Here is a 21,463-nt window from a genome sequence, read left to right as displayed (position 1 = left end):
GTGACAGACGCAAAAGTATCGATGGATATTATTCCGGCCTGACCGAGAACCGACAGCTGAATTCCGCTATGCCGTGACAGGGCATATGCAATCGCTTTCACTGAGAGGATGGGAGGTAGCCATTGACAACGGTGAAACCCTACACGAGCTTGCCATGGAAAGGAGTAGGAAGGATTGGATGAAGACAGTAGGAAAGCAGAGAGACGGAAGGGAAGGCATCTTCATACGCTTATCTGAAGTTCCTACCAATGAATTACATAAGTACCTTTATCTTTATCTTTATGCTTTATTCGTATATCACTATATCCATTTGAGTCTGCCTGACTAAGATTTACAAGGTGACCATAGCTTGCTTCATACCAACAATCTCCGTGGGATCGACCCTTACTCACGTAAGGTATTACTTGGACGACCCAGTGCACTTGCTGGTTAGTTGTGCAAAGTTGTAGTGATCACAATTTCGCGCATCAAGTTTTTGGCGCCGTTGCCGAGGATTGTTCGAGTATGGACAACTGACGGTTCATCTTGTTGCTTAGATTAGGTATTTTTCTTCAGAGTTCTTAAGAATGAATTCTAGTGTTTCAAGGTGATGTTTTTATCATCACCAAAGCTGATTGATTCTCATCAATTTAGCTCTTGAATGCAATGTCCTGCTGAAGCTTGGCCGGCCATGTCTAATTCCTTTAGACTAAAGCTTTAGACAAACATTGCATGATTCCTGGAATTCTCATTAAGAATTTTGATACCTTTATTTTCCTTTTCACTTAATTTTCGAAAAAAGCACAAAAAAATTACAAAATCATAAAATCCAAAAATATTTCTTGTTTGAGGAGAGTCTCATCTTAAGTTTAGTGTCAATTGCATGTTTCTGTTCTTATTGCATTCATGCATGTGTCTTCATTGATCTTCAAGTTGTTCTTGATGATTTCCTTTTTTGATCTTTGAATTTTATTGACTTGAGTGTTTTGTTGTTTCTCATGTGCATTCTCATTAGTGTCAGTAGTATACAAACTGCTAAGTTTGGTGTCTTGCATGCATTGTTATTTGATTTTAGTTGCATTTTGATTATTAAAATCCAAAATATTTTTAATTTGTGTCTTCTCAAGTCAATAATACAGAGAATTGAAGATTCAGAACATACAGCAGAGGAATTGCACAGAAAAAGCTGGGCGTTAAAAACGCCCAGTGAAGAAGACAGACTGGCGTTTTAAACGCCAGCCAGGGTGCCTGGCTGGGCGTTTAACGCCCAAAAGGGTATAGTTTTGGGCGTTAAACGCCAGAATGTGCACCATTCTGGGCGTTTAACGCCAGGATGGCACAAGGGGGAAGATTTTGTTTTCAAATCAAATTTTTTCAAGTTTTCAAAAATCAAATCTTTTTCAAATCATATCTTTTCAATCAAATGTTTTCAAAATCAATTTCTTTCTTTTTTAAAGATACTTGCTATCAATTAATGATTTGATTCAACATTTCAAGTATGTTGCCTTTTCTGTTGAGAAAGGTTTAATGTTTGAATCATATCTTTCTTGATAGCCAAGTTATTAATTGTTAAAATCAAATCTTTTCAAAATTGTTTTCAAATCATATCTTCTCAATCACATTTTTTAAAACCAATCATATCTTCTTAACCTCATCTTCTTCAAAATAGTTTTCAATCAAATCTTTTTGACTTCTAATTTCAAAATCTTTTTCAAAAATCACTTGATTTCTTTCCCACTCTTATTTTCGAAAATCAATTAGTGTTTTTCAAAATGTTTTCAAAATCTTTTACTTAATTTCGAAAATTCTTCTTCCCATCCTTCTGTTTATGGACTAACACTATCCCTTAATGCAAAATTCGAACTCCATCTTCTTTGATAAGTTCGAATTTTCTACTTCTGTCTTCTATTTCTCTTCTTCCTCTGACACCTCAAGGAATCTCTACTGTGACATAGAGGATTCCACATTTTCTTGTTCTCTTCTCTTTCATATGAGCAGGAACAAAGACAAAGGCATTCTTGTTGAAGCTGACCCTGAACCTGAAAGGACCTTGAAGCGAAAGCTAAGAGAAGCTAAGGCACAATTCTCTATAGAGGACCTAACAGAAATCTTCAAAGAAGAAGAACACATGGCAGCCGAAAACAACAACAATGCAAACAATGCAAGGAAGGTGCTGGGTGACTTTACTGCACCTACTCCCGACTTTTATGGGAGAAGCATCTCTATCCTTGCCATTGGAGAAAACCACTTTGAGCTTAAACCTCAATTAGTTTCTCTAATGCAACAGAATTGCAAGTTTCATGGACTTCCATTGGAAGATCCTCATCAGTTTTTAGCTGAATTCTTGCAAATCTGTGATACTGTCAAGACTAATGGGGTAGACCCTGAGGTCTACAGACTTATGCTATTCCCTTTTGCTGTAAGAGACAGAGCTAGGACATGGTTGGACTCACAACCTAAAGAAAGCCTGGACTCATGGGAAAGCTAGTCAATGCCTTCTTGGCAAAGTTCTTTCCACCTCAAAATTGAGTAAGCTTAGAGTGGAAGTCCAAACCTTCAGACAGAAGGATGGAGAATCCCTCTATGAAGCTTGGGAAAGATACAAACAATTGATCAGAAAGTGTCCCTCAGACATGCTTTCTGAATGGAGCATCATAGGTATTTTCTATGATGGTCTCTCTGAACTCTCCAAGATGTCTTTGGATAGCTCTGCTGGAGGATCTCTTCATCTGAAGAAGATGCCTACAGAGGCTCAAGAGCTAATTGAAATGGTTGCAAATAACTAATTCATGTACACTTCTGAAAGGAATCCTGTGAACAATGGGACTAATCAGAAGAAGGAGTTCTTGAGATTGATGCTCTGAATGTCATTCTGGCTCAGAACAAGATATTGACTCAACAAGTCAATTTGATCTCTCAAAGTCTGTCTGGAATGCAAAATGCACCAAGCAGTACTAAGGATGCTTCATCTGAGAAAGAAGCCTATGATCCTGAGAACCCTTCAGTGGAAGAGGTGAATTACCTAATGGAAACACCTATAATTCTTCATGGAGAAATCATCCAATTTCTCATGGAAGAATCAAGAGAAACCTCAACAAGGTTTAACAACAATAATGGTGAAGAAACAGGTTTAGCAATGGCAAGCCTTTTCTCATCTTTTCAGCAACAGACAGAGAATTCTAAGCAGAACCCCTCTGACTTAGCAACTATGGTCTCTGATCTAATCAAAACCACTCAAAGTTCATGACTGAAACAAGGTCCTCCATTAGGAATTTGGAGGCACAAGTGGGACAGCTGAGCAAGAAAATTACTGAACTCCTCCTAGTACTCCCAAGCAATACAGAAGAAAATCCAAAAGGAGAGTGCAAGGCCATCAACATGGCCGAATTTGGAGAGGAAGGAGAGGAAGTGAACGCCACTGAGGAAGACCTCAGTGGGCGTGCACTGACCTCCATTGAGGGAGGCACAAGGGGACAGCTGAGCAAAAAATTACTGGAACTCCTCCTAGTACTCTCCAAGCAATACAGAAGAAAATCCAAAAGGAGAGTGCAAGGCCATCAACATGGCCGAATTTGGAGAGGAAGGAGAGGAAGTGAACGCCACTGAGGAAGACCTCAGTGGGCGTGCACTGACCTCCATTGAGTTCCCAATGAGGAACCATGGGAACTGAGGCTCAAAATGAGACCATAGAGATTCCATTGGACTTACTTCTGCCTTTCATGAGCTGATGAGTATTCTTCCTCTGAAGAGGATGATATGTCACTGAAGAGCAGTTGCTAAATACCTTGGAGCAATCATGAAGCTAAATGACAAGTATTTGGAAATGAGACTGGGGAAGATGAACCTCCTTTTGTTCACCAAAGAACTGGATGATTGTCTAGGCAGAAATTACCTCAAAGAGACAAGATCTGGGAAGTTTTCCATACCTTGTACCATAGGCACCATGACCTTCAAGAAGGCCCTGTGTGACTTAGGGTCAAGTGTAAACCTCATGCCTCTCTCTGTAATGGAGAAGCTAGGGATCTTTGAGGTGCAAGCTGCAAGAATCTCATTAGAGATGGCAGACAACTCAAGAAAACAAGCTCATGGACTTGTAGAGGATGTTTTGGTGAAGATTGAAAAACCATTACATCCCTGCTGACTCATAGTCCTAGAGACTGGGAAGTGCATGGATGAAACCATCATCCTTGGCAGACCCTTCCTAGCCACAGCAAAGGTTGTGATTGATGTTGATAGAGGAGAGTTGATCATTCAAGGAATGAAGAATCCTTGGTGTTTAAAGCTCAAGGATATCCCTCGGTCACCATGGAGAGGAAGCATGAAGAGCTTCTCTCAAATCAGAGTCAAGCAGAGCCCCCACAGTCAAACTCTAAGTTTGGTGTTGGGAGGCCACAACCAAACTCTAAGTTTGGTGTTGAACCCCCACATTCAAACTCTAAGTTTGGTGTTGGGAGGTTCCAACATTGCTCTGAGCATTTGTGAGGCTCCATGAGAGCCCTCTGTCAAGCTACTGACATTAAAGAAGCGCTTGTTGGGGCAACCCAATGATTATTTTATCCATTCCTTGTTTTATGTTTTTGTAGGTTGATGATCATGAGAAGCCACAAGATCAATTGAAAAAGCAAAAACAGAATGAAAAACAGGGAAAAACAGCACCCTGGAGGAAGAACTCACTGGCGTTTAAACGCCAGTGAGGCTAGCAGTTTGGGCGTTTAACGCCCAGTCTAGCACCATTCTGGGGTTTAACGCCAGAAAGGGGCACCAGACTGGCGTTAAACGCCAGGAAAGGGCAAGAACCTGGCGTTAAACGCCAGAAGGGGCACCAGCCCGGCGTTTAACGCCAGATTTGGCACAAAACGTGATTTTGAATGCCATTTGGTGCAGGGATGACTTTTCCTTGACACCTAAGGATCTGTGGACCCCACAGGATACCACCCCCCACCACCCTCTCTTCTTCTTCACCCATTCACCAATCACCTCAATACCTCTTCACCACTCACATCCATCTCCTCTATTCTTCTTCTTCTACTCTTCTTTCTTCTTTTGCTCGAGGACGAGCAAACCTTTTAAGTTTGGTGTGGTAAAAGCATTGCTTTTTTTGTTTTCCATAACCATTTATGACATCCAAGGCCGGAGAAACCTCTAGAAGAGAAGGAAAGGGAAGGCAAAAGCTTTCACCTCCGAGTCTGGGAGATGGAGAGATACCTCAAGGGATGCACCTTCCTCCATAAAACTACTGGGAGCAACTGAACACCTCCCTAGGAGAATTGAGTTCCAACATGGGACAACTAAGGGTGGAGCACCAAGAACATTCCGTCCTCCTCCATGAAATTAGAGAAGATCAAAAAATCATGAGAGAGGAGCAACAAAGACAAGGAAGGGACATTGAGGAGCTCAAGCACTCCATAAGACCTTCAAGAGGAAGAACAAGCCGCCATCACTAAGGTGGACTCGTTCTTTAATCTCCTTGTTCTTTATTCTTCTGTTTTTCGAAAATTTATGCTTATGTTTATCCATGTTTGTGTCTTATGATCATTAGTGTCTTAGTGTCTATGCCTTAAAGTTATGAATGTCCTATGAATCCATCACCTTTCTTAAATAAAAACTGTTTTTATCACAAAGAACAAGAAGTACAGGATTTCGAATTCATCTTTAAAACTAGCTTAATTAGTTTGATGTGGTGGCAATGCTTTGTTCTCTGAATGTATGCTTGAACAGTGCATATGTCTTTTGAATTTGTTGTTCATGAATGTTAAAATTGTTGGCTCTTGAAAGAATGATGAAAAAGGAGACATGTTACTGAGGATCTGAAATCATAAAAATGATTCTTGAAGCAAGAAAAAGCAGTGAATACAAAAAAAAAAGGAGAAAAACGAAAAAAAAAAAGGGGGAGAAAGAAAAAAAAAAGAAAGAAATAAAGTTGTGATCCAAGGCAAAAAGAGTGTGCTTAAGAACCCTGGACACCTCTAATTAGGGACTTTAGCAAAGCTGAGTCACAATCTGAAAAGGTTCACCCAATTATGTGTCTGTGGCATGTAGTATCTGGTGGTAATACTGGAAGACAGGGTGCTTTGGGCACGGCCAAGACTCAATAAGTAACTGTGGTTCAAGAATCATCATACTTAACTAGGAGAATCAATAACACTATCTGGATTCTGAGTTCCTAAAGAAGCCAATCATTCTGAATTTCAAAGGGTAAAGTGAGATGCCAAAACTGTTCAGAGGCAAAAAGCTAACTAGTCCCGCTCATCTAATTTGGAGCTAAGTTTCATTGATAATTTGGAGTCTATAGTATTCTCTTCTTTTATCTTATTGATTTTCAGTTGCTTGGGGACAAGCAACAATTTAAGTTTGGTGTTGTGATGAGCGGATAATTTGTACGCTTTTGGCATTGTTTTAGTATGTTTTTAGTATATTTGGTTTAGTTTTTAGTATATTTTATTAGTTTTTAGTTAAATTCACTTTTCTGGACTTTACTATGAGTTTGTGTGTTTTTCTGTGATTTCAGGTATTTTCTAGCTGAAATTGAGGGATCTGAGCAAAAATGATTCAGAGACTGAAAAGGACTGCAGATGCTGTTGGATTCTGACTTCCCTGCACTCGTAGTGGATTTTCTGGAGCTACAGAAGCCCAATTGGCGCGCTCTCAACGGCGTTGGAAAGTAGACATCCTGGGCTTTCCAGCAATATATGATAGTCCATACTTGCTCAAGATTTGATGGCCCAAACCGGCGTTCAAAGTCACCTCAAGAAATCCCAGCGTTAAACGCTGGAACTGGCACCAAAATGGGAGTTAAACGCCCAAACTGGCATAAAAGCTGGCGTTTAACTCCAAGAAGAGTCTCTGCACGAAAATGCTTCATACTCAGCCCAAGCACACACCAAGTGGCCTCGAGTATTAATGCAATTACTATTGTTTCTATTCAACTCCGCTTGTTCTTTGTCCAAGATATTCATTTGCATCCAAGAACATGATGAATGTGATGATATGTGACGCATCATCATTCTCCTTATGAACAAGGTGACTGACAACCACTTTTGTTCTACAAGCAACCAAGGCTCTAGTGAATATCTCTTGGATTCCTGATTGCACGATGCATGGTTGATCGCCTGACAACCGAGTGCTCGCCTGACAACGAGCAACCATCCGTGAGATCAGAGTCTTCGTGGTATAGCAAGAACTGATGGCGGCATTCAAGAATCCGGAAGGTCTAACCTGTCTGCGGTATTCTGAGTAGGATTCAATGACTGAATGACTGTGACGTGCTTCAAACTCCTAGCAGCGGGGCGTTAGTGACAGACGCAAAAGTATCGATGGATATTATTCCGGCCTGACCGAGAACCGACAGCTGAATTCCGCTATGCCGTGACAGGGCATATGCAATCGCTTTCACTGAGAGGATGGGAGGTAGCCATTGACAACGGTGAAACCCTACACGAGCTTGCCATGGAAAGGAGTAGGAAGGATTGGATGAAGACAGTAGGAAAGCAGAGAGACGAAGGGAAGGCATCTTCATACGCTTATCTTAAGTTCCTACCAATGAATTACATAAGTACCTCTATCTTTATCTTTATGCTTTATTCGTATATCACTATATCCATTTGAGTCTGCCTGACTAAGATTTACAAGGTGACCATAGCTTGCTTCATACCAACAATCTCCGTGGGATCGACCCTTACTCACGTAAGGTATTACTTGGACGACCCAGTGCACTTGCTGGTTAGTTGTGCAAAGTTGTAGTGATCACAATTTCGCGCACCACGCTCAAACGCCAGAAATGGGTGGGAAGCTGGCGTTGAACGCCCAACCCATGCTCAGTCCTGGCGTTCAACGCCAGAAACAAGCAAGGAATTGGCGTTGAACACCCAAAGGAAGCACAGTTCTGGCGTTAGACGCCAGAAACAGGTAAGGAGTTGGCGTCTAATGCCACTCCAGCTTCCACCCCTGGCATTCAAATGCCAGTGGAAGATCAGACACATACAAGTGCTGATAGCAACCGCTCTAAAAAGGCTTCTCAACCCACATCTGTAGGCAATAAACCTACAGCAACTAAGGTTGAGGAATACAAAGCCAAAATGTCTTATCCTCAGAAACTCCGCCAAGCGGAACAGGATAAGCAATTTGCCGCTTTGCAAACTCAGGACTCTTGAAATAAAGATTCCTTTGCAGAGGCACTTGAGCAATACCCTCTTATGCTAAGTTCATGAAAGAGATCTTAAGTTATAAGAAGGATTGGAGGGAAACTGAGAAAGTTTACCTCACTGAAGAATGTAGTGTAGTCATTCTGAAAAGCTTACCTGAGAGCTTAAAGATCTCGGAAGCTTTATGATACCATGCACATTAGAAGGTACTTGTACCAAGCAAGCTCTATGTGATCTTGGGGCAAGTATCTACCTAATACCTGCATCTACTATCAAAAAGCTTGGATTGACTGATGAAGTTAAACCAACCCGGATATGTCTCCAACTTGCTGATGGTTCCATTAAACACCCATCAGGCGTGATTGAAGACATGATTGTCAAGGTTGGGCCATTTGCCTTTCCCACTGACTTTGTGGTGCTGGAAATGGAGGAGCAAAAGAGTGCAATTCTCATTCTAGGAAGACCTTTCCTAGCAACTGGACGAACCCTCATTGACGTCCAAAAAGGAGAAGTAACCCTGAGAGAATAGGACGAGTTTAAGTTAAATGTTGTCAAAGCTATGCAGCATCCAACACCTAAATGACTGCATGAGCATTGATATTATTGACTCTCTGGTAAAAGAGGTCAATATATATGACTGAGAGTCTCGAATCAGAGGATATCTTTAAAGATACTCAGTCTGATCTGGAGGAACCAGAGAGAATAATAGAACCTCTGAAAATCCCTCAAAAGAGGAGAAACCTCCTAAACCCGAGCTCAAACCATTACCACCATCCCTGAAATACGTATTTCTGGGAGAAGGTGGCACTTTTCCTGTAGTCATAAGCTCTACCTTAGAGCCACAGGAAGAGGAAGCACTAATTCAAGTGTTAAGGACACAAGACAGCTCTTGGGTGGTCCATCAGTGATCTTAAGGGCATTAGCCCAGCCAGATGCATGCACAAGATCCTATGGAGGATGACGCTAAGCCAGTGGTTCAACCACAGGTGGCTGAATCCAGCCATGAAGAGGTGGTGCAGAAGGAGGTCACTAACTTACTAGAGGCTGGGATTATTTATCCTATTTCTGATAGCCCCTAGGTAAGCCCTGTCCAAGTCGTCCCTAAGAAGGGTGGCATGACAGTGGTTCATAATGACAAAATGAACTGGTTCCTACAAGAATAGTTACAGGGTGGCGTATGTGTATTGATTATAGAAGGCTCAATAGAGCTACCAGAAAGGATCTTTTTCCTTTACCCTTCATAGACCAGATGCTAGAAAGACTAGCAGGTCATGAATACTACTGCTTCCTGGATGGATATTCAAGTTATAATCAAATTGCAGTAGATCCCTAGAATCAAGAGAAACAGCATTCACATGTCCATCCGGAGTATTTGCATATAGAAGGATGCAATTTGGTCTGTGCAATGCACCTGCAACCTTTCAAAGGTGCATGCTCTCAATTTTTTCTGATATGGTGGAAAAATTTCTGGAAGTCTTCATGGATGACTTTTCAAGGCCGTACCCAACAGACACGTCTGAGTCGCTGGATTTGGAGCCATTATAATCAATGCCAAGGCCTCCTCCGATGTCTATGACTCTCATGTTAGCTCCCATACGAACCAGCTCACAGTATATCTGTGCAGCCTCCGAAACTCCATCGGCAAGGAGTGAAGTGGATGGGATCATAGAGCCAATGTGAAAGTGCAACAACTGCAGGCAATCAAGCATGCCCAAGATTTGAAGCTTCTTCACAACCCTCACAATCTGAGCGGTGGTTAACCCAAACTTGCCTTCTCTCCCGAAGTGACCCAAAGTGCCCGAATGCTTGGTCCTCAGCTTGGCCCGGAAGCCAATCACTGGTCTGATGCATAGCTTTTTGCTGAGATCGATGATCATGTCAAGCTCTTCCTCTTGCTCCAGAACAATCACGGTGTTCAAGGCAAGCTTCCTTGCAACCAACGCAAGGGAAATGTACTCTGCGTCTTTGAATCCGTTGCAAACAAGAAGACCTTCTGCGCTGCCTTTGCACAAACAGCTCATAGCCAACAACAGCTCTGGCTTCGACCCAGCCTCCAAACCGAACCGGAACAATGAACCGAATTTCACGATGTCCTCCACGATGAACTGGTCCTGATTGCACTTCACCGGGTAGACCCCCTGATAGAGAGAGCCGTATCCGCCAGACTGGATCGCGTAGTCGAAGGCCGATTGAAGGGATTCGAGGCGGTGCTTGAGGATATCAGGGAAGCGAACCATGAGAGGCAGCTGTAGGCCGAGACCGCCACATGAGATGGAGTCGGTGGCTTTCTTCACGATCTTGAGCAGATCAATCTCCTGGTGACCCAGCGTTGCGGAGCCGTGGGGGCACACCGCCACGTTCCCGGAGGAGTTCACCGTAAAATACGGAGCACCCCCCCACCCGTTGATGTTATAGAGCTCCGCCGACATGGATGGAGACCAATGGGAATTGATCTCGCCGGTTGTGAAGGGAGGTGCGGCAGCTGGAAAGGTGATCGGTGCTGGAAAAGAGAGGCCCCCGGTGAATGCAAAGGCGGGACATGGTAGAGGTGCCGCATCAACACAACACGCCAAGGCCGGCATCTCTGTTTTAGCGATGATAAAAAAAATATTTGTTTAATGTGGGGGCTACAATAATAGCCGCCGAGGCCACCGCCACTGCCTCGGCCTCCCACTTGGAAAAGTAAAAGTGAAGATATAATGAGAATGGAGAGGTTTGTTCTTGTTAACAAACGAAGTAAATAGATATATGATAAATAATATAAGGTAACTGATGAAAGAGGTTGTGATGGGTTAGGTTTAATAATGGATGATTTATTGAAAGTGGAAAGGGACGAATGAACCAAAAAGGGAGAGAAGAGAAAGAGAACCGAATCCGAATATTGTGGAGAGATCAAAATGGTGTGAATTCTGAAAGATAATGTAGAGAGAAATGAAGGGAGGCAATAACCGAAAAGGAAACACACACAACACAATCAAATTAGTAACTTTTATGTATAGCAAATGAAATGAGTGATTCGAATTACACAACCAGCATTGCTAAGGGGTTAATATATTTTGTAATTTATAATAATTAATTAGTGATTATTAATATTTTTAATAATATAAAAATATATAATGATATTAAATTATACATTCTTTTTTATTGATTAAATACTATTGGTAAAAATAATTGAATTCGAGAAAAAAAATTATTAAAAAAAAAGTCAAGTGGACTAATTAGTTTGATCCTCAAGTCCTAGTCAATCCCTGTGGGAAGACTAGCTTTAGAGGGATTTAGATCAATTAGAATCTGCCAATTTCAACCACTGCTGAGTTTGACAACTCAAGAGTTACCAATTAATCAACCAAAGCCAAAAGGGAATAAAATCTACTTGAATGAAAATAATTTGGATAGAGCCCAAGCATCAATAACATAAATTAGAGAAAACAATCATAAGTCTGAAATACCTTAAATTATATTAATTAAGAAAATCCTAACATGAATGTCATTAAACCAAATTGGCAACATATATAATTAAAAATAAGAGAAGTCAAATAAAGGAATATTAAACCTGGAGCTCAGAAAAATTGTAAGTTGAAAAATAATAAATCCTAAATCCTTTAAGAGGAATCCTAATCCTAAATCCTAAGAGAGAGGAGAGAGCCTCTCTCTCTAAAAACTACATCTAAAACCTAAAATTGAGTAATGATTGAATGATCTGATTCTGCTCCACTCCCAGCCTCTAATCTGTATTTTCTGGGCTGAGAACTGGGTCAAAAACAGCCAAGAAGTCACTAATTGTGAAATCTGGTCCGTACAGGTCGCGGCAAAGTGACGTGGAGGCGTCATCCATGCGTTTGCGTGGAATGAGATTCGCAGATGCGACGCGTCCACGTAGAGTGCGCGTTCGTGTCATCTATCTGTATGGCCACTATGGCAAATTATATATCAAATCGAAGCCCCGGATGTTAGCTTTCCAACGCAACTAGAACCGCATTATTTGGACCTCTGTAGCTCAAGTTATGATCGTTTTAGTGCGAGAGGGTCAGGCTGACAGCTTTGCAGTTCCTTCAACTAGAGTATTCCTTCCACTTTTGCATGCTTCCTTTCCATCCTCTAAGCCATTCCTGCCCTGTAATTTCTGAAATCACTTAACACATATATCAAGGCATCTAATGGTAATAAGAGAGGATTAATATTAGCAAATATAAGGCCAAAGAAGCATATTTTCAATCATAGCACAAAATCATGAAGGAGAATGTAAACCCATGCATTTAGTATGAATAAGTGTATGAAAAATCGATAAAATCCACTCAATTAAGCACAAGATAAACCATAAATAGTGGTTTATCAATCACATTTTGGGGCTGGCCTCACGGCCATGCCTACCTTATTATCACTTATGTATTTTCAACGGTAGAGTTTCTACACACCATAGATTAAGGTGTGGAGCTCTGCTGTTCCTCGAGTATTAAAGCAAAGTACTATTGTTCTTCTATTTAATTCATGTTTATTCTTATTTTAAGATATTCATTCGCACACAAGAACATGATGAATGTGATGATTATGTGACACTCATCACCATTCTCACTCATGAACGCGTGATTGATAACCAGTTCCGTTCAACATGATGAATGTGATGATTATGTGACATTCATCACCATTCTTACTCATGAACGCGTGATTGATAACCACTTCCGTTTTACATGAAAACAAGCTTAATGTATATCTCTTGGGTTTCTAATCAACGATTCACATTGACTCCCCTCTGACAATGGGGCATCTGAATCTGAGATTGGAACCTCCGTGGTATAAGCTAGAATCAATTGGCAGCATTCTTGAGATCCGAAAAGTCTAAACCTTGTCTGTGGTATTTCGAGTAGGATTTGAGATGGGATGACTGTGACGAGCTTCAAACTCGTGACTGTAGGGCGTGGTGACAGACGCAAAAGGATAGTAAATCCTATTCCTACACGATCGAGAATCGACAGATGATTAGCCCTACGTAACCCGTAACTGGACCATTTTCACTGAGAGGATGGATGGTAGCCATTGACAACGGTGATCCCCCTACAAACAGCTTACCCTGGAAAGGAGTCTGAAGGATTCGATGAAGGCAATAGGAAAGCAGAGATTCAAAAAGAATGAGGCATCTCCATACACTTATCTGAATTTCCACCAATGAATTACATAAGTATCTCTATCTTTATTTTATGTTTATTTATCTTTTAATTATCAAAACTCCATAACCATTTTAATCCGCCTGACTGAGATTTAGAAGGTGACCAGAGCTTGCTTCAAGCCGACAATCTCCGTGGGATCGACCCTTACTCACATAAGGTTCATTACTTGGACGACCCAGTGCACTTGCTGGTTAGTTGTGCAAAGTTGTGAAAAGAGTTGAGATTACAATTGTGCGTACCAAGTTGTTGGCGCCATTGTGTATCACAATTTCGTGCACCACCTTTCCAAGGGAAAGACTAAGACTTGAGGATTCATATTGATTTATCCACCTGACTTACCTTCGTAGTTAGAGGTTGACTAAGTTGGAGCAAAAGCCAATTCTCATCACAATTGATAAGGATAACTAGGATAGGACTTCCAATTCTCATACCTTGCCAAGAGTTTTCTTAGCTATTGATTTATTACTCCTGCAATTTATTTCTCTTGTTCAAACCTTTCAAAAACCCAAAAACACTGTTTTCCATAACCAATAATAAAACACACCTCCCTGCAATTTCTTGAGAAGACGACCCGAGGTTTGAATACTTCAGTTATTTATTTTTATTGGGTTTGCTTAAGTGACAAACAAAACTTTTGTACGAAAGGATTTTTGTTGGTTTAGAAACTATACTTATAACGAGAATTTATTTGTGAAAATTCTTTACCGGCAGAAATCAGTTCGTCACATACTATTTGCAATGATAACAGTGACTTCTTGTAAATTTTCTTGGTCAATCCCAATTGTGTTTGTGATTGAACTAGAATTGTTTTTTGCCTGAGAGAGTAAACAGCCTTCATGATCCTTCTAACAATGAAAAACCTAATAAACAAACTTTCACATTTGCCAATTCCTGCAATGATAATATACGAATTAAAGAAAATAAAAATTAATTACAATTAAAATTATTTAATGGGTATTTTTATTATTATATCATTTTTTATTATTAGTCCTTATTGTATTCTTAAATATACCATTCAAATTATAAAAGAAAATATTAAGTAGTGATTACAAGAATGCCTAATAGTTAGGGATATGATATTATAATTATATTATTATTAAGTGAAACTGATAAAAATATGATAAGTGGATTGATAGGAGAGTGAGATAAAAATTAAAATGTTATTAAGTTATATAAATAAAATAAACAAGTGTAATAACCCGTGCCATGCACGTGATAAAATTAAAATTATAATTTTAAATTATTTTATTAAAATTAATTTAAATTATAATAATTTAATAAATAAATAAATAAATAATGTACATTGTTCGTGTTTTTTTATATATAATATTAAATGTATCAACTCAAATGTAGCTTTAAATGTTTAAAAATTATGTTTGAATTATGAGTTCTCTAAATGAAAGTATCCCCTTTAAAATATTTAAATTATAATTTCAATCATAAATTACAATTATAATTTCAATTTAAAAAAATTCGTTTGATATAATATTACATTTTTTCTCCACTTTACTATTAATATTGATATTGCAAGTCTAAATTACAGTATTTTACTGAATCTTGACTGAAAAAGAAAATAGTTATGTGTTTCTATCGTTTAATTATTTAATACACCATGTGCTAACACTAACGGTATTTTTTTAAAAAATATATTGATAAAAATAGATATAATATAGTTACAAATATAACATGAATCAATAAAATATATAAATAAATGCGAAACCAATATATTTACCAATGTCTTTGTTAAATTTTATAAATTAAAGAATAAATTATGTATTCGGTTGCTTGGTGATGACATAGATAATCAAGTAATTGGATTGTATAAATTGATCTTATAGTGCACATCTTATTTTTTTTTCTCATTTTTGAATGAAAGCAGGAATTCAGAGAGTAAGAAGTAATACATAAAGAAAAAAAATTGCACCACAACACATAATTATTACCAAAAGAAATATTCATATTAAAATTTTACATACTGCAAATCATGAAGATCAATCACAATGTACTGCTCACTTCCCTCTATTTTTGACCATAATATAAGTTTTTTTATTCTTGTCAAGAATCAAATAACATCTAATTGAACAAAAAAAATTAAATTAAAAGTACCAAATTAAGGACAAATGAGTGAATAATATAAGAAATTATAACTTCATACGTGTATAAAATAAAGAGAATTTACTGATTTATTTTATGTTAAACGATAAAACTAACAATAGTATATTAATAAAAGGATATACCTTTAAGAAAAAGTCACAATACGATTTCAAATATTTTCATAAATAAACTGTTAAAATTTTTGTTTTCGATAAAATGATGCTATTATACAATCTTTTGGCAAAACTTAAAATCAAAAGAAAAATAATTTTGTGTGGGTTAATATAAATTAATTACATACCAAATAAGTAGAATCGTTCATTTGTTTGTTTCAATATATCAGCATGGGCAAGCAAATTAAAATGATTATCCAGAATTTTACGATCATCAACCGTATGTACTATACGTAACTCCATCTTAAAAGATATTTTGCACGTGTGTATAATTAGAATATATATTCCGCTTGATTTCTGAATCTCAAAATTTGAGAAGACATAAACCTTCCTTTCTACCAATTCATTCTCAAATATTTTTGTCAAATAATTCTTGATTGAACAATGACTTTTATCGTATTGCAAAATAAATTAAATGTAAAAGCTATTAGCATTTACAAAACTATTAAAAAGAATTGTCTTTGACTTGTGAAATGGTGTACTTATAAAATTAACTTAAAATATGAACTACAAATATTTATAAGAATTTAATTTTGATGCATTGACAGTGTAAATAGTTCTACGTGCATCCGTAATGACACATCAATAAAAATAAATACCTTTCACATTGACCACGTAAATGGTCATCCAAAAGAATGGATGTGATTGCTCGACAGTGTAAAATACTTTATACTATTAGTGCATCAAAATTAAACTCTATTTATAAATTGAATTTAGCATTAATTGAAAAAATTTAGTAAATGAATCAACTAATCTTATCATCTATTAGAACTATTTCTATGTAAACTGTCTTACTCTTGTCAAACTTGAATACTATAGCCTTATAATTCTTGTTTTTATTTTCCATACTTTTTCTTCGTATAATCTATTATAGGTAATACTATGGATAGGATCGTAGTCAATAGTCATTAGGTATGGAAAAAAAATAGTATAAAGACTATGTGAAAATTATAAATTTTTTAAATGATAAACATGAAAGAAATTTTATTATTACTTATATACTAATAATATGTCAATAGTTTTTAAAATTTACTAATAACACTAATAGTTTAAAGATAATTTTACTATAGTTATAATAAATTTAGTTATTACTCTAAATAAATAAATAAATAATATATTTGAAAATTAAAGAAAAAAAATTATCGATAATTATGTTTGGAATATTTCCATGTTTTTTTATTTTTTTGCTTGTCATTTTTTCGTTGCCATGTTAGATCAAAGAAACTCTAAATTTGAAATATAATAATAAATATGTCATGTGATAGAAAAATAATAAACTAAAAAGATATATATATATATATATTATTGCTATATAAGAAGTCAATACACAAAGATATGTTATCATAAAAATATCACACTATGAATAATTATATTTGTCAGATAAATTTATTTATACTCTATATTATATTATTTTATGTAAAATTAGAATTTACTCTTCTAATTTAATATTATATATATTTGCTTCTGACATCGTCCAAAATTAAATTGGGATTATGTCTAAAATCTTAACACAGTAAATGGAATATAATTAATATCTAATATTTTAATAATTAAATATCTAAAATAAGTTAATAAATAATAATAATTAATACCTAAAATATATATATATATATATATATATATATATATATATATATATATTTGTTTTTGATATTGTCCAAAATTAAATTGAAATTATATTCAAAGTCTTAATATCGTAATTGAGGTATAATTAATACCTAAAATTTTAATAAGTAAATACCTAAAAATTTAATTAAATAACAACAATTATACCTAAAATATTGAAAAAAAAAGTTTAATAAATGTGAGAAATAAAAATAAAAAAATTAATAAATAATATTAGTGTTTAAATGAAACAATTGATAAAGAATAATAATTATAAGTAAAATAGTATTTATCAAAAAAACATGAGAAATGTTTAATAATCCATGTCATGTACATAATAAATTGTTCAATAATTCGTACTATGCATGTGATAAGATTGAAATTATAATTTTAAATTATTTTGTTGAGATTAATTTAAATTATAATAATTTGATTAATAAAAAAGTAACATGTTATGCGTTTATTTTTTTCAAATCTAGTATTATGTATATCAACTTTAATATAGTTATTAATCGTTTTTGTTTATCTACTTTTTTTTCTAAATTTATGATTTAAAATAACAATTATAAATATTAATAATTAAACAAATTATTATATTATAATTATTTACATTTTATTCCCAAAATTAAAAACATACTATTTCTTTTTTATTTAATGGTTTTTTATTTATACTACCAGTATATATTAATCGATTAGTTAATGATTTTTTTATTCGTAAGATATATTATTTATTTTGTTTAATTAATTTTAAATCTTTTCTTATTTAAGTATACATATATTAAGTCACATATAATAATTATTTTTATTTTTTATTATAAATTTTTTTTAGCCTACAATCATTTAATAATTTAATTATTTCATTAATATCATCATACGCGTAATAATATTCATAAATCATACTAATTTTCGTATATATATATATATATATATATATATATATTAATTGTATGTAAATATATTTAAATTACATATTTATTATTTTTTATCATAATTAATTTTTTTGAACCAACAATCATTCAATAATTTTTTATTCTTTATTAATAATGTCATGTATAATTTTATAAATTATAATAATTTTTTATTTATCTATTTATATATTAATTTTGTTAAATAATTTTAAATATTTGTTTATATATATATTAATTGTACATATAAAAATTTAAGTCACATATATTAATTATTTTTTGTTATGATTATATATATATATATATATATATATATATATATATATGATTATTTTTTATTCTACAATCAAGTAATAATTTTTTATTTTTTATATCCATGTATATTTCTTTATCTTTTTTCATATGCATAATTAACAATTTTTTTAAATGGTGATATTTTATTTTTCTTTCACGTATTTTTATATATTAGCAAGAAAGTAAAATCACGTATTGTGATTCTTTTTTCTTTTTCACGGTTTAATCTTAATTAATCAATCATGTATCCACACAATATAATTAAACTTTTAATCATTCTAATTTATTGATGAATTACATTTCTCTTAATAATTGCATTACTAATTGGAAATACAAAAAAGGTGATATATATCCAAAAAGAAAACAAACTTAAAATAAAAAAATCATATTAAAAAGTTAAAAAATAACATATCCAAAAAGAATAGTCATAATATATAAATTGAGACAACAATTTAAATTTCTCTAAAACTAATTTAATCAATTACCTATATTAGAACTAAATTATTTAAATAATATTTAATCTAGTCTAATTCTTAGATTCGTATAGATTAGAGTCATTCTCGTAACAACCAACCGAAATAACCTCATAAGATCGAACACTTAGGATCCGTACAAATTCAGACTATTTTTTTTTGTTAAAATTGTCAAATTAAATTGACTTTTATTCTCCTCAATAACATTGCATTAATGCACCAGAAGGCCGGTAGTTTTTGAAAAAAATCACAATATGTTATAAAATTATTTTTAATACAAAAAGCTTAAGAGAAAAAAAATAAATATAGTACCAATCTTTGAATTGCATCTTTAAGGTTGGCACAAAATTTTCAAAACCGAACCTAAATTGAGGAAATTCAATCTCATTATATGCTCCACTTCGAATATTTTTAGACAAACGTAGAAAACGTGAAGGGGATGTGACTTGAACTTAACCTACAAAGCTCCTTAGAAATAATTGCCCAGTCAAAGAAGAATAATAGATTAGAAAAAAATAATGCTTTGATTCTTATATTTAGACTCACTAACCACAAATAAACACTATATATAGTCTTTAGTAGTACAAAAATAATTATAGAAATTAATTATTGCAATATCAATTTACCACTATGAACGCTAGTATCATATTTTTAGCAATTAGAATTATAAATTTATGATTAATTTTTTATACAATTATAATTAAGATATTTTTTAAATTAGTATAATTATGCAGTATTCATTAAATTCTAATTGTAATATAATTCTAATAAAGATATTTTTAAAATAAATTTAGAAGAGAAAATAGCACTTTTATTTTGAAAAAAATTAATTCATGAGAAATTGACATCTTATTTTTATTAGTTGAGAAAAAATCCAATTTTAGTCTATTAAGTGGATTATTTTATATAATTATAATAAAGATATTTTTCTAAATTAATATAATCATGCATTATTCATTAAATGCTAATTGTAATATCATTATAATAAAGATATTTTTCTAAAAATAATTTTAGAAGAGAGAATAGTGTTTTCATTACATGAGAATAGTACTTTCTAAAAATAAAGATATTTTTTAAATTAGTATAATCATGCATTATTCATTAAATACTAATTGTAATATAATTATAATAAACATTTTTCTAAAAATAATTTTAGAAGAGAAAATAGTATTTTCATTACATGAGAATAGTACTTTCTAAAAATAAAGATATTTTTCTAAATTAGTATAATTATACATTATTACTTAAATGCTAATTATAGTATAATTATAATAAAATATTTTATAAAATAAACTTAGAAGAGAAAATAGTGCATTCATTTTGGCAAAAAATAGATTCATGATGAATCGACACTTTGCTTCCACTAGCGGAAGAAAACCCAGTTTTAGTATATTACATGACTTTAATTAGTATTTGATAAAATATTCATTTAAAATTAAAAAAGTATAATATTATTAAAATAATACATTTTTATGTTTAAAAAATTACATTTAAATAAAATAGTTGTAAAATATAAAATTTAGAGTAACATAGCTTCATGAACATTAATCGTTAATAAATTTTAAACTAACATAGAATCATAATACAATTTATTTACCAAAAAAAATCAACAATTAATATTAATAAATATAAAACTCATCCAAAACACTTTGATTTAAAGTATGAGTGGTTAATTATTATTCATTATTAATAATATTTTGTTCATAACAAAAAGTAAAAATATAATTATTCGGATTTAGATTTTAGAAGAATTAACATTATAAGTAATAAATGATCTATTTTATTATGCATATTATAAATTAATGAATTAAACTAATTGATATAATGAATTATAATTAATTAATTGGTATAAATTATAATAAATTATATAACATTTAAAAAGAAAATAAAATGAATAAGAAGAAAATAAAAGAAATAGAACATATAGAAAACTACAATAAAATAAATTGAGTGTGAGAATTTTTTTTAGTAAATTTTATATTACATCCGTTTCAATAATAATAATAAATAAAAATACGTCAACTTAATATCTAAGAAAAAATAATGAGATAAAATCATAATACAGTTCTAAAGTAAAAGCTTAAATTAGAGCATAATATTATTACACAACACAAATTGAAAGTAATTCCATACTAATATACCACAAACAGGTAAATGACTTAAATTTAAATACGAAACATTTTTTATTTATGCATACATGATACATGATAACACCATGGTCTATAAATACTTCATGGATAACATTTCATATATAGCTTTGAATCATGAGCACGGGAGTTGGAGAGTGTGGTGGTTTGTGTCAACGATAGTTGCCTTCTTACAACGACGCCTCATAGGAAGAAAGAGAATTGTTGTAAAAGCTATCCAATGAAAGAGTAATTGGTAAATAATTGATATTTTCTTCTAGCATACATGGTCTTTTATAGTGGTAAAATAAAAATGGAAGGAATTAAATTTTATATTTTTATATTAGGAATAGAATTTGATATTTATCCTATTATTATTATTATTATTATTATTATTATTATTATTATTATTATTATTATAAATGGGTTACCATTAAGGTAACAACTTGCTACTAATAAAATCATTGAATAATGAATAAGAATTAAAAGGGTATAATATAATTAAAAT

The 21,463-nt window shown here is 33.6% G+C and overlaps 1 protein-coding gene and 1 non-coding gene across 2 annotated transcripts; both read right to left on the bottom strand.

The window, feature by feature from the left end:
• Window positions 1-2,510: 2,510 nt before the first annotated feature.
• LOC130959894 (small nucleolar RNA R71) lies at window positions 2,511-2,618 on the bottom strand. The gene has a single exon (XR_009078885.1). It is a non-coding gene; the product is annotated as a small nucleolar RNA R71 (small nucleolar RNA).
• A 6,733-nt stretch (window positions 2,619-9,351) lies between these two features.
• On the bottom strand, window positions 9,352-10,702 carry LOC130959865 (arginine decarboxylase-like). Its single transcript, XM_057885328.1, has 2 exons — window positions 9,547-10,702; window positions 9,352-9,356 (listed from the first exon to the last, which is right to left on the bottom strand). Exons 1-2 carry the CDS (start codon window positions 10,700-10,702, stop codon window positions 9,352-9,354), a joined length of 1,161 nt encoding a protein of 386 aa, XP_057741311.1.
• Window positions 10,703-21,463: the final 10,761 nt, after the last annotated feature.

Source organism: Arachis stenosperma, unplaced genomic scaffold (assembly GCF_014773155.1).
Source record: "Arachis stenosperma cultivar V10309 unplaced genomic scaffold, arast.V10309.gnm1.PFL2 arast.V10309.gnm1.Scaffold_100025, whole genome shotgun sequence".
In the NCBI taxonomy this organism is placed as follows: Eukaryota; Viridiplantae; Streptophyta; class Magnoliopsida; order Fabales; family Fabaceae; genus Arachis; species Arachis stenosperma.
Note: the sequence above shows the minus strand (reverse complement) of the source record. Positions and strands in the feature narration are given on the sequence as shown.